At 41.9% G+C, this 12,271-nt stretch overlaps 1 protein-coding gene across 2 annotated transcripts in view; it reads right to left on the reverse strand.

The window, feature by feature from the left end:
* The window catches only part of ATXN10 (ataxin 10), a 58,368-nt gene extending 46,881 nt beyond the window's left edge, over nucleotides 1-11,487 (reverse strand). The window contains exons 1-3 of one of the 2 annotated variants that reach the window (XM_058853065.1): nucleotides 11,361-11,487; nucleotides 5,058-5,249; nucleotides 3,532-3,614 (exon numbers count right to left, since the gene is read on the reverse strand). In XM_058853065.1, the coding sequence (XP_058709048.1) occupies nucleotides 3,532-3,614; nucleotides 5,058-5,249; nucleotides 11,361-11,443 (358 nt within the window). In that variant the 5' untranslated portion in view covers nucleotides 11,444-11,487. Of the gene's footprint in view, nucleotides 1-3,531; nucleotides 3,615-5,057; nucleotides 5,250-11,271 lie in introns of both variants that reach the window. The other variant, XM_058853066.1, reaches the window with a different exon arrangement.
* Nucleotides 11,488-12,271: the final 784 nt, after the last annotated feature.

Raw genomic sequence — 12,271 nt, forward strand, 5'->3', positions numbered from 1 at the left:
TCTCAACAAAGTCTGTTTAAGTTACCAGCTGGTTTATTTAAGCTGTAATGCATACATAGTTTTAATTGTGCTAGCTGTAAGCAAAAGGAAACCTCAAATACAAAAATAAATGGGAGTGCAGATTTTTAAGTTCTCTTTTCTTCCATGTAACTGAATCATGTTCTTTCATGCTGCTTTTTGGGAATTAATCCCATGGACTATAGGTCCACTCAGGAGCTTTCTCCCTCTTCCTCTCCCTCAAAAGAAAAGCTAATGTGAAACAAAATTGAGAAGCATCACCTATCAACAGCTCACGATGACTGTATGACAGTAAAATTATTCAAGTTTTATAATCACTCACTCATTCCATGTAAATCAGCGAGTAACATAACTGGTACAAAAAAATCTGCAGCACAATAATTTTCTGTATTTGGTCATGAACACCCCCAAGATCTCCAACAAAACAGTATGCCTTCTCCTTCATAGATAAATATTTGGGGTACTGACATGGGAAGAGAGTCAAGATTAACTATCCTTCCTTAATCCAGCTGGTTTAAATTTCACAGCCACTGTCTATGAGAATCTCCAGGACACAATTTAGAAATTACACCTTCTCCAACTCCCTATAAACAAGCCTGTGTGAAGACACTTGTTCAGGCAGTTACAGACCTCTGTTTATAGACAATAAAACTTGGCAATGGTTTCTCAAATGCATTGGGTGAGCTCTGCTATGATGTCTGTCTAGCAAAAAGTTACTACCTGCGTTCCATCACACTTTCCAAGCATGTTTTAAAATATTTATTTTTTATATATAAAACATCAGCAGTAATTTGGAAATTAAACCATTCAGTGCAACATGATTAAAGAACTACAAAAAAAAGTGAAAACAAAATGCATTTTTTAAAAGAATAAAACAGAAGAATGAAAAATACTGGACAAGAGATAAGAAGGAAACGCAAGAGATAAGAGTGACTCCTTCTGTCAACATTGCCATTCATAAAAGAATATTTAGGTTCCATAACTGACCACTCTGTTTCTCTTTCCTGCTGATTTAAAATACTTTACTGAATGACCAGGCATTTCAAATATTTTCAAGAACAGATGAAAACCAGTTAGACTGTGATGCCAGTACATATGCCTCTAACACTCAGATTTTGAAACTGAGCCTGCAATGCCCAGATTTTTCTACCCACTGGCTCTGCAAAGGTACCACTCCAATGCATTCCCGTAAGTCCACATATTTACTTTTAGCTCATTTTCCTGCTGCCAAAATAGTCTTTTTAAAGGGGACTATAGCCTTCTAGGGTAAAAAAATAAAGAGATAAATAAATATTGACAAGAAACAGTAAACAATCAAGGATACAGGGATGCCCATTTAAGAAGGAATACAGGAAAACTAACTCAGTGTGCTTTGGCAGGTTTGAAAGCATTTCCTTCCTCTGCTCCTCTGTACTTTCAAAATTAGCCAGCCTTGATTTTCCACTGTAATTCCAAACTGCCAGTCCTTGAGTGCAGAAATGGAAAAGGTCAGAGCAAAGAAACACCTGGTTTTTTTCATTAAGTGGAAGACAGAACTGAAAGTCTTGTCTCCCCTGCACCCTCTTGAAAAAGTAGAAATCACTTCACTGGTATTTACCCATTTTTGTTTTCAGGAATACCTTTGCAAGCATAACAATTTAACCCTGTTTTACTCATGTTCTTCTTCAGAAAAACAAAAACATTTGATTAAATATTTCCTTTTCTGTAAACCTTTGAAAAGTACTTTGAATTAACAACTTTTTAAAACTGAGAAGATACGCAATGTAGCTGCTGGAAATTTATTTCCTTGTGCCATTTATTTTCAGGGATCTCACCTAACAAAACCTCCCATAGATCAGGTTAAACAGATTTTTCAGTCTGCAGAAAAATTTTCAATCTCATCTTTGTAAATACAATAACGTTGTAACTTCAAGTTTTTTTAGCCTATAATGATTTATTCTGGGAATTTTTCAGAGGTACATGATCTGAAACATTATTTACTGCTGTTCACCCCGCAGTACAGCCTTACCTCCTCCTTGAACTTCACTGTTTTGGAAGCAACATGAAGGTATTTTAAAAACCTTAAGAACAGACACAGGCATCAAGAGGAATCATCCAATCCTGTATCCAGCATTGAGCACATCCTGCTCCCTCTCCTGCAGGGCAGTCCCTCTGGCAGGTGTCATTCTTACACAATTCCTGATGCTTTGAATGGGCTGAAGGTGGCAAGCTTTTTTTCCCAGTACAGCTTTTTGAGCCCACTGCTGTCCAAGGCCACAGAAGGGACGGTGACAGCCTGGACAGAAGCAACATTTTTGGCTCCCATCACTTTTACTTTCATCTTGCTGGTCTGTAAAGCAGTTCACAACTGTGGCACAGGACACTCTTGCTCTCCATGACCTTTTCCAGTCCTCCCAGTAACACGGCTTGAAATTCACTCCTGTGGGCCATCAGTTCCTCCCCTTTGGGGCCACTGAGCAAGCCCTTTTTGCCACTCACTGAGCTTATAGTTCAGTTCCTCCCACACTGGAGGGCTGTGCTGGCATCACCAACCCTTCCCTGGCAGCAGGATTCCAGCAAGAGGTCCAGGAGTGAACCTGGGTTAAGAACAATACCCTCATGTGCCCACAGGGCTTCATTTTGAGCCAAACATAGCAGCAAAAGGAAACACAGCCTCCTGGACTTCACTGCTCCCTCACAGCTTCATAAAGGTGTTTGAGGGTAAGTTACTTAATGAAAACTGTTTCACCTGCTTACACAAAATGACAGAAAAGCAGCAGCAGAAATCCAGTAATAAACCTCATCTGAGGAACAGCAGTGAAAAGAAATAACAGACACACAAGAAAGCAAACATGCTTTACTGACTGCAACCACAGACAGTCTCAACTGCAGTCCAATGTATACAGCTCCACACGCACACACCCGGAAACACAGATTGTGAGAATTACTGATAACCCATAATATCCAGTGAAATGAGTAACAATAACTACCACTAGTGAGGAAGGGTAACATAGTCACATTTTCTCTTCACTGCATTGAAAGAAAGAATTCATCCCTTAAGGAAATGTGAACACTACTCAAATCAGTACTTAGTTCTTGGCAGGTATCATCCTCAATAGCCAGCAATCATGGTACCCAAATGAAAATTAAAAATAATTTTTAACAAGTCACAGCCCAAATTTGCTGCCTGGAATCAGATAAATTATTTGAAGCAACAAAGCAAATAAAAAGACAGTAAAACAGCAGAATGTATTTTGAATGGCAGTACTACAGGAACTTTGTCTTTTATAAAATCAAATATCCTGCTTCATATTCAAGAGTTTCAACATATCTTTCCTTTAGCAGTCTATAAGAAACAGTTCAGTAAAAAAAAAGCTAAAGTAGACTTGAGGCTGAGACCTTTTTCAAGCAATCTAAGAGAGGGCCAGTTCTTAACTGCAATTCAAAAAAGAATGCATCAGTAAAGTGACATCATACCACCCATATAAAAAAATATAGTGCAGGCCATATATTTAACAAAATCCCCAGCCTTACCAGTCAGTAACAATTCTTCTTTGATCTGTAGTCCATGAAGCAGCTTTATCAAATGAACAGATGTAGAGATGAGACCCAAGTTCCTATTATTAAATTGGGAAAAAACCATAATAATTCACTTGTTATGAAATACACTCAAAATTTAAAAGGCTTTTCATCAAAGTTAACAGGAAATCTTTAGCATCTTCAGGACCTCTGAAACAAAAATAGCTTCTCCTATGTTACTGCCTGCCTATCAGTAGCCACATTACTACCACCAGAAGCAAATGAAAGGGGTTTATTGCATCATCCTGTACTTTGCCAATTTTGGGCACAGAACCTTCAGAGCTAAATACCCTTTCCTCCCTTTTTGCTATTCTTCCTATCAGACATTAAATCTTAGCAAGTTATTCCTATAATTTAATCAGCTCTATTTGCATAAAACCTTTGCTTTGTCTGGAGATCAAGCATCCAGAACAAGAGTCATGTATCTTACTTCATAATAAACGTGGTGGATTTTCAATGCCAGCAAAGCAGTAAGTGACAGCTACCAAAAAAAACCAGAGCCAGTTCAAAGGGAAACATATGCAACTCTCACAGAGAAGCAGAGAAGGCCAAGTAATCATTTATCCTTTCTCCAGTGAGGAGGAATCATAGGTAAGACTCTCAGAATGATTTGCATTGTAATTTCTGTGGCATTAACAGAATTCTGCCCCAGCACAGAAACTAAGCCTTGGTCCCATGTCAAAATTATTTAGTTCAATAAATCAAATTTGACAAGTCCCAAGAAGCCGATTTTTAAGCCTGTAGTTCCCAATAATTATTTGATATAACCAACTTGTGACAAGTTTGGGGGCTTTCTTTTGTTGGTTGGTCGGTTTGGGGTTCTTGTGGGGCACCTAGGCAAGGAGGGTGTTTGTTGCTATTTTTTTGGGTTTTCTAACAACATCAACCAGACTATCAGGTATTCACTAACTACAGCTGGCTGTATCACAAACATCACTTCAATGTTGCAACAGACACAAGCAAAGAATAGAGAGCCTAAATAATTTAAGGAGCTAGATTGACTTAATATCCTTTAAACTCAACTTGCCTGTATTTATGTATCAAGATTAATATGCACAGTTCTACATGTGATGTATGTTTTGCCAGAAAAGCCAGACAGATCTAAATTAACCTTAAAATGCATACTAATCCTTTAACTGATTATTAAGACCATTTACTTATTCATTGTGTTATAAAACAATTAAAGAAAGAGAAAAAAAGGATAGTTCTACAGTCAGGCTTCCAACAGCGTTATATCATTTGTGTAATTAGCTCATATTATGGACCCAAACACTTTGTCCTATTACTGAGCAGGACCTTAAACTGACCTACAAATAGGTCAGCTATTTTTGTTTCTTGCATATTTGAATTCAAGTGATTGTATTAAGCAGGAAATGCCAGTTAATAAATCAACTAACACAGCAGTGTAAAATAAGAATCTCTTTTATAAAACCACACAAACACCAGTAGGTGGCATGGGCTAAAAGAGATTATAACTGTACCTCATGACATGTTGATTCTTGGCACACTCAACACAGGCATTCCTCAGACATCTGAAGCACTCTGCTATGAGCAGCAGACAGGTGTCTAGAGCTGCCTGTCCACAGGAGTCCTTACAGCTCTGCTCAATGGCACTTGAGGCGCTTGTCAGGATTTCCAGGACATTCCGAAATACACTTTCTTCTGCTGTTTGTCTGAAATACAAAAATTTGCGGTGAAGAAAAAAAAAAAACTAACTCCTACCAAAAAGCCTATGCCATTGACACTTCTTATTGTAAACCCAAAGATATTTCTGCAGCAATCTTTAACTATTCAGAGTATTTAACTACTCATAGTCTTTCAAGTAGAAAGAACAAAATACATCACATAATCCTTCCATCAGCCTTTTCAGAAAAAGGGCTGTAGGAGAGTTGTGTTGCCTCAGTATTCCTTGTGACTTTTCAACAGCTCTTTGGAATTTAATGTAAAGGGGAAAAAAAAAATTCTCCCTAATACATATAGATAGCAGGTTTATACATGACACTGCATGCTGCTTTAAGAGGAATTGCTTTAATTAATGAACACAGTTTATATGTCCAGCATTAGCTGTTTCTGAAGAATAAGGTATCAGAAGCTCCAGCCTGCTGCAGATTTCCTCAGAGGGAGAAAGGTCACCAAGAAAGCTGGTAGCTGCACGAGCACCATTCAGAAGTGTGTGAATCACAGTCAAGGGAAAAAGCCAGCTCTGTCCAACCTCAGCAGACAACCACCCAACACAGAAGGCACCAGGCCACTTCCTGGAGCACCCAGACCAAGGAAAAGAGCACTCCCAAGCCATAAGCATATGCAGAAATCCATATGACTGGATGACAGCTGAGGCTGCTGCTCCACGAAGATTCACCAGCCTCCCAGGACTGACACACATATCTACACACGATCTGTCACACAGAGATAAACAACATTTCCAAACTACAGCTATTTGTCTACACTCTGCCCTGATTTTATGTCCACCAAAGAGATGAGGGCAACACGTGATAAATGTTGCTAACTCAGTTCTGATACCACATGCTGGTGGAGAGAAGCCACACCAGAGAGCATTTATGGCATTGATACAGGAAAGTTCAATACGTTTGCTCATCCAATACTTCTGAACAGGGTCAGGAAAAGGAAATCCAGATGCAGCCTCCTTGAACCTTAAACAAACTTGTCATGTACTCAGGATCAAACAGAAGAAAGTGAGATGAGAGGAAATGTAAGGTAGCATTAAATAAAATGTTCACGCAGAAAACTCTTCCTAAAGGAGATTTAGAAAACCTCTTGTTCAAACACTACTGGGTGATAAAGTAATACCTGCATTCTGCTGCTCACTCAAATGCCTACACATTTGCACAATCAGAAATTCTACTTTCTCTTTTCTAAGTGATCATGCCTATAAATCAAACCATAGAATCACCAAGGCTCGAAAAGATCCTTTAAAGATTATCAACATCAACATTAACCAAACACTGCCAATCCACCTTCGCCCTAAGAATACCCTTAGACATGTCTGTGGACTTTATTTCCCACCTCTGCTCCTGCCACGTTTTCTTGCCTGCACTAGGCAAAACTCCCTTAGTCTTTACTCAGAGTTCACATTTTCCAAGTCCTATATCAGAGTTGTTGCTCCAATAGTGACATTTTTATGCTAGGCTACATCTTACTGACAGTACAGTGACCCCAACGTTAAACTCTGTTAGGGTGTGGAGGGGACTTACAAAGAAGGGAGAGTGTTGTAAGAAATACAACAACAAACACTATTATCTAAATTACCACAACATTAGGTTCTACGTCTCTAGGAAGTACGTATTTTATTCTGCAACCTCACAGCTGATCAAGACCAATATATTTACACACTCTCCATCTACACTGAAACATTAAAAAACCCACCACTGCATTACTGAGAATTACAGGGAAGAAGCTACATTTTACAGTGGTGCTGTACTGAAGGGAAAATACCAGTGGCACAAAAAACAACGACCAAACACAGAGCTGGCCCTCAGTCATAAAGAAAAGCAGAGCTTACACAACCCAAAAGAAAGTTTGGAATTTGGTTTTGGCTTCAAGACCAAAGAAAATATATTCATGGAACTTGAATCTTCAACTTACAAGAGGCAGTGCAGCTTCTGCCACTTCATGATGTACCAAGAGAAGACTCAGTGGCTGACGTACCATGGTCCCCATGGGAAATGCAGTAGAGACAAGTTTTACTAAATGTCAGAAGAGCTATGGTGTGGTAAGGTAGTCCCCTGCCAGGGAGTGCTTTCTACACTGAGCAGAACCATTAGCTCTTCCGAGTTCTTAAACTCTGACATTAATCTAAAATGGGACCGCTCAGCCCACTGAATTTTCCTTCATATCAGCCTATGTCTTTTGTTGGATTATCCCATGAAATCAGTCATTTCCTGACCCAATTGCAAAATACAGAACGCAGTGGTCAGTGCAAGACATACTACTGTACAACATCCACTTATTTAAACTGGTAAAAGAGAAATAAAAGAAGCTAGAAGAATTTTGTGCATATTTTTGTGACTCCACAGGTAAAAGGACACCTGACAGTTATTCTTGTGCTGAAAAAGCTCCACTCTCCTGGCAGAGCTATGCAGCATAACAGAACTTTTAGTCAGATACTGGATCAGAAGCATGCTGAGTTGCTGTGACAATTTTTCTTTCAAAATTAGATTGAAAGTGAAAAAAATAACAACTTAGAGTGCAGACATTTCCAGTAAAATGCAAAGAGGAAAACCTTGTGTGTCCTAATGGAGCAATTGTGGGGTATAAAATGAAGTATCCTCACTGTAAATGTGGAAGGAGATGATGATTTTTTTACATCACTGAGGAGAGACACAACTCCAAATCTAATCTCTTAAACCCTCTGAAAGAAAATCCAGACTGCTCAAGGCAGATCATTCCAGGCAGAAATCAAATCTCCAAGCCAAACAAGCAATCAAAAGGTACTCTGAATGAACATGGACTGACTTAAATGTTGTTTGATAAAGCAGGATTCTGGTCTGAGAAAATTTATGTGTGGCTCTTGTACCTAAGCATTCAAATAGCACTGCAAATTGAGTGTGTACTACAATGGAATTTTAATGAAAACTGCCCTGAATAAAAGAAATCCTCAAATTAGCAAGAATGGCAGAAAATATTTAGCTGATATTAAGAAACCAGCCAAGACTGACTTGAGAAAACTGTTCTACAGCAATGCTTACTAGCAGTTAAAAAAAAAAACAAAACTTTTCCCAGCAGTACAACAAAGATTCTCATACAAAGTAGCAGCTATAAGTATTTAAAATGTATTTTTGAATTGGAAAATATTTTCCTTCCACAATTTTTTCCCTAATTTTTAATTTATAAAACTACCAAAGCGCCTCCTAAGTGGACTTGAGATTCAAAAGATTTTTTTAGATTACCTTGCATTGTAAACAGGCCTTGAAATCCATTCAGAACTGCTTTGTGGATATTCCACAAACTTCTATTTCCTGTGTCTAGTTGCCAAACACAGCAGCTCCACAAGTTGTTATTGCTACCTGTCCTTCATTTCCACATCAAGTTCTGCAGGAACACAAAAGGAAGCAGAGGCAAAGGGTACAGCAGCTCAGCTCTCAGACAAGACATACAATTTTGTTAAGTCAAAACAAAAAGTCAGAATTCCTGTACCCAGGCCAAAAGGAAAATTACTGTTACTCCTTTTAAGGCCTGTTTTACTGTTAGAAACTCTACAAGATACCACTCTAGCAAACATGGAGTTAAAAACAGTAATAAAACTGTGTTCAAAAGACTAGGGCTCCAAAAAAATCACTAAATTAGTCAGGAACTATATGAACAAATCCACAAATTTACAAGTCTGTATTTCCACTCTAAGTTTTAGGTACTTACACAACTCCATTCCTGTAATCAGAGTCCCTAAAAAGCATTTAAAGTACTTAATCTCGTAACATTCCCAGGAACAAAATAAAGTCATTTTCTTCTTTGTGTAGCTTAGTAAAGGAAGCATAAATAAATCACTTAAAAAGCACTGGAAGCCTCAAGTTAATCTCACAGCCAAATTCAAGTCTCCCAAATTCCACATCATGGTCTCACAGTAGGGGCATTACTGCCTCAATTTAGTTCCTTCCGAGTTACAGAATACCAGAACTTGCATTTTTAATGTATTTTGTTTCCACAAACACTGAACAGTGATGTAATAACAAAAGAATTGTCACTAAATATCACACCTTCAAACACAAAACATCCATTGGCTTGTGTCTGTCACTGAACAGCACCAGCAACAGGATTTGCCAGAGCTGGCAAATTTTCTGTCAGAGCTGCTCCTAGACCCATTCTGCCGTGTCCTATGGGATGCAAGGTAATGCTACAGCTTTGTCCTTCTGGAAGAGCAACTGCAGTGTCTTTCAGTCCACCTGCACCCACAAAACTTGGCTGTTTTGGGAATATACTCTTCTTTCAAACACAGTGGCAGAGGCTTCAGGGAGCAAGATCTGTACAGGTCCTCCCTTCTTTCCCAAGAAGCTGAGATGAACACCAGAGCAATGGTGACTCCTAGGTCTCCTGCACTCACAGGCATCACAAAAAAATCTGTAAGTACATCTTCCCCTTCACCCCTTGATTTTTAAATGTGGATTTGAAAAATAAAACCGTACTGGGAATTTAAACAATCAAACCACCAGCAGGATTTTATACCAAACTTAAGTCTGATTTCTTTATTCTCAGGTGTCAAGAATTCCAAACTACTGTTAGGAGTGAGCACAAGCTGTACCTTCCCTCTCCTTCCAGGAAGAGAAAAACCCATTCTCTAACCCCAATCTCCCAGCTGAATCTCTGCAAGCCCAACTTCTGCCAGAGCCAGCAGTGCTGTATGGTATTGAAGAGGTCTCCCTGACCTTACAGGCACTGCTCCATACCAGCCCCGTGTTTCTCCACTAGCCCCATTCTCTTTACTCATCTTAAAACCTACTGAGGAGTATCCAATCTTTCCTCCCAGTGAAGCTGGTGCAGTCCATCCTGCCCCACAGTGTATGCCTTCTGTCCCTAAGGCCCCCGGTCACCACCCTCATCCCAAATCTTGGGCATCATGTGGAAATGGGACTGTCACCCAGCAAGGCCTTGCACAGGCAGATCTCATCCACTTCTGGACACCCTGCAGGGCTTCCATGGTTTTTTGCCCCAGAGCAGCTACTCCCACAGCTGCATCCCATCTAATGTGCCTGCCCAGAAAGGCACCACAAGCCTCAGAAATGGCCCATGAGGTTCAACAGGACCAAGTGCTGGTGCTGCACCCAGGTGAGGAAAATCCCCGAGGATCAACCAAGGCTAGACATGAGCAGATGGACCAGCCCTGGGAGAAGGACTTGGGGGTGCTGGTGGTGAGAACTGGACATGCCCCAGCCACATGCGCTGGGACCCAGATCCCCCCCTCTTCTGCACTGAGCCCCCAGCATGGAGAGCAGGGGAGTTGGGGTTCTGCCCCTCTGCCCTGTTCAGGACAGAGCCACCTGCAGAGCTGCCTTGAGCTCTGGGATCCCAGCACAGGAAGGACACGGAGCTGTTGGGAGAGAATTCAGAGGCACCAAGTTGTTTAGACAGATGGAGCAGACCTGCTCCTCAGAAAGGCTGGGAGACTTGGGAGTGCTCAGTCTGGAGCTTTGGGCTGACCAAACAGACACCTTCCAGCACCTGAAGGGAGCCTACAAGGGAGCCTGAATTGAGAGAACAAGAGGGAATGCCTTCAGCCTGATAGAGCAGGTTTAGATTAAATGTTAGGAAGAAATTTTTCCTGTGAGTGTAGTGAGGTCCTGGCACAGGTTGCCCAGAGAAGCTGTGGCTGCCCCATCCCTGGAAGTGTCCAAGGCCAGCCCGGATGGTGCTTGGAGCAACCTGGTCTAGTGGAAGGTATTCTTGCCCAGAGCAAGGGCAGGATGGGATGAGTTTTAATGTCCCTCCGACCCAAGCTATTCTGTATCTTTAGTATATTTTATGCAACCCACGACTAAAAAACAAACACCTTTCCACCATGCTACAGGCACAAGGACCGATCACACTGAACTCTTTGTGGAACCCGTGGGGCAGGACAGAATGGACACATCACCCCCCACACACAAGCACAGCCCCAGGAGAAGACTGCGGGTGCAAAAGCTCCCCAGAAGCGACATGATCCACACCCCTATGGGGGCACTGAGAGCCCCTTTTCCGGCCCGCAACCGACTCCACGAGGGGCAGGACTATGCTAGGAGCCGAGACGACTCCTGCCCAACATCCGCCGGCACCGCCGCTCCCTTGCTCCTCACTACCTGGGCTGCGCCTCCCGGAACAGAGCCGACAGCGCCCGCACGCTCTCCAGGCCGGCCGCGGGCAGCGCTCCCGCCGCCGCCATGGCCCGGCCCGCCCCCGCCGCGCGGAAATGGCGGCGGCGGCGCCCCGCCCACCGGGAGGGGCTGGGCGCAGCCGGGCGGCAAAATGGCCGCTCTGCCTGAGGGACGCGGTGCCTTTTCGTGTCGTGTTCCTTACCGGCCGCTTGCCTTTCCCTTGTTTTTCCCTTCCTCCTCCTTTTCCCTGTAGCAAGCTCATCGCGCCGCTGGCTCCCATCACGCAGCTTCTGCTGCGCGCCCGACACCTCGGCCCGTGTCCTCTTGGAGATACCCGTCTCAAAACAAATATTAAATGAATATAAAAATACATAAATTTCGGGAATAAATATTTCATCCTTAATATCTTAATTATATAAAGGTCGCCCAGCCTATGGCAGGGGTGTGAAACTAGACGATTGCTAAGGTCCCTCCCAGTCCAAGCACTTCTGTGATTTCTGTGAAGTAAATACTACCTTGCTCCAGGTTTTAAAATTTCTTTAAATTAAATGTTACATTTTTAATATTTATTTTCTGAAAATATCGTTCAGCATTTTCTGAGCATATATGAAAAGTTTACGTGTGCGGGTGGGAAATCAGCTTCCAAAGGATGAGAAGATTAATTGTGGCCAAACACTATGCAAAGCTTTATCAGACAATCATCATTAAATCACAGAATGGTTTGGGTTGGAAGGTACCCTAAAGCCCATCCAGTGCCTCCTCCTGCCTTGGGCAGGGACACCTTGCACTATCCCAGCTTGCTCCCAGTCCCATCCGTCCTGCCCTCGGGCGCTTCCAGGGACGTGGCAGCCACAGCTTCCTGTGCACCTGTGCCAGGGCCTCACCTCCCTCACAGG

Source organism: Poecile atricapillus, chromosome 18, assembly GCF_030490865.1.
Source record: "Poecile atricapillus isolate bPoeAtr1 chromosome 18, bPoeAtr1.hap1, whole genome shotgun sequence".
NCBI classification, from domain to species: domain Eukaryota; kingdom Metazoa; phylum Chordata; class Aves; order Passeriformes; family Paridae; genus Poecile; species Poecile atricapillus.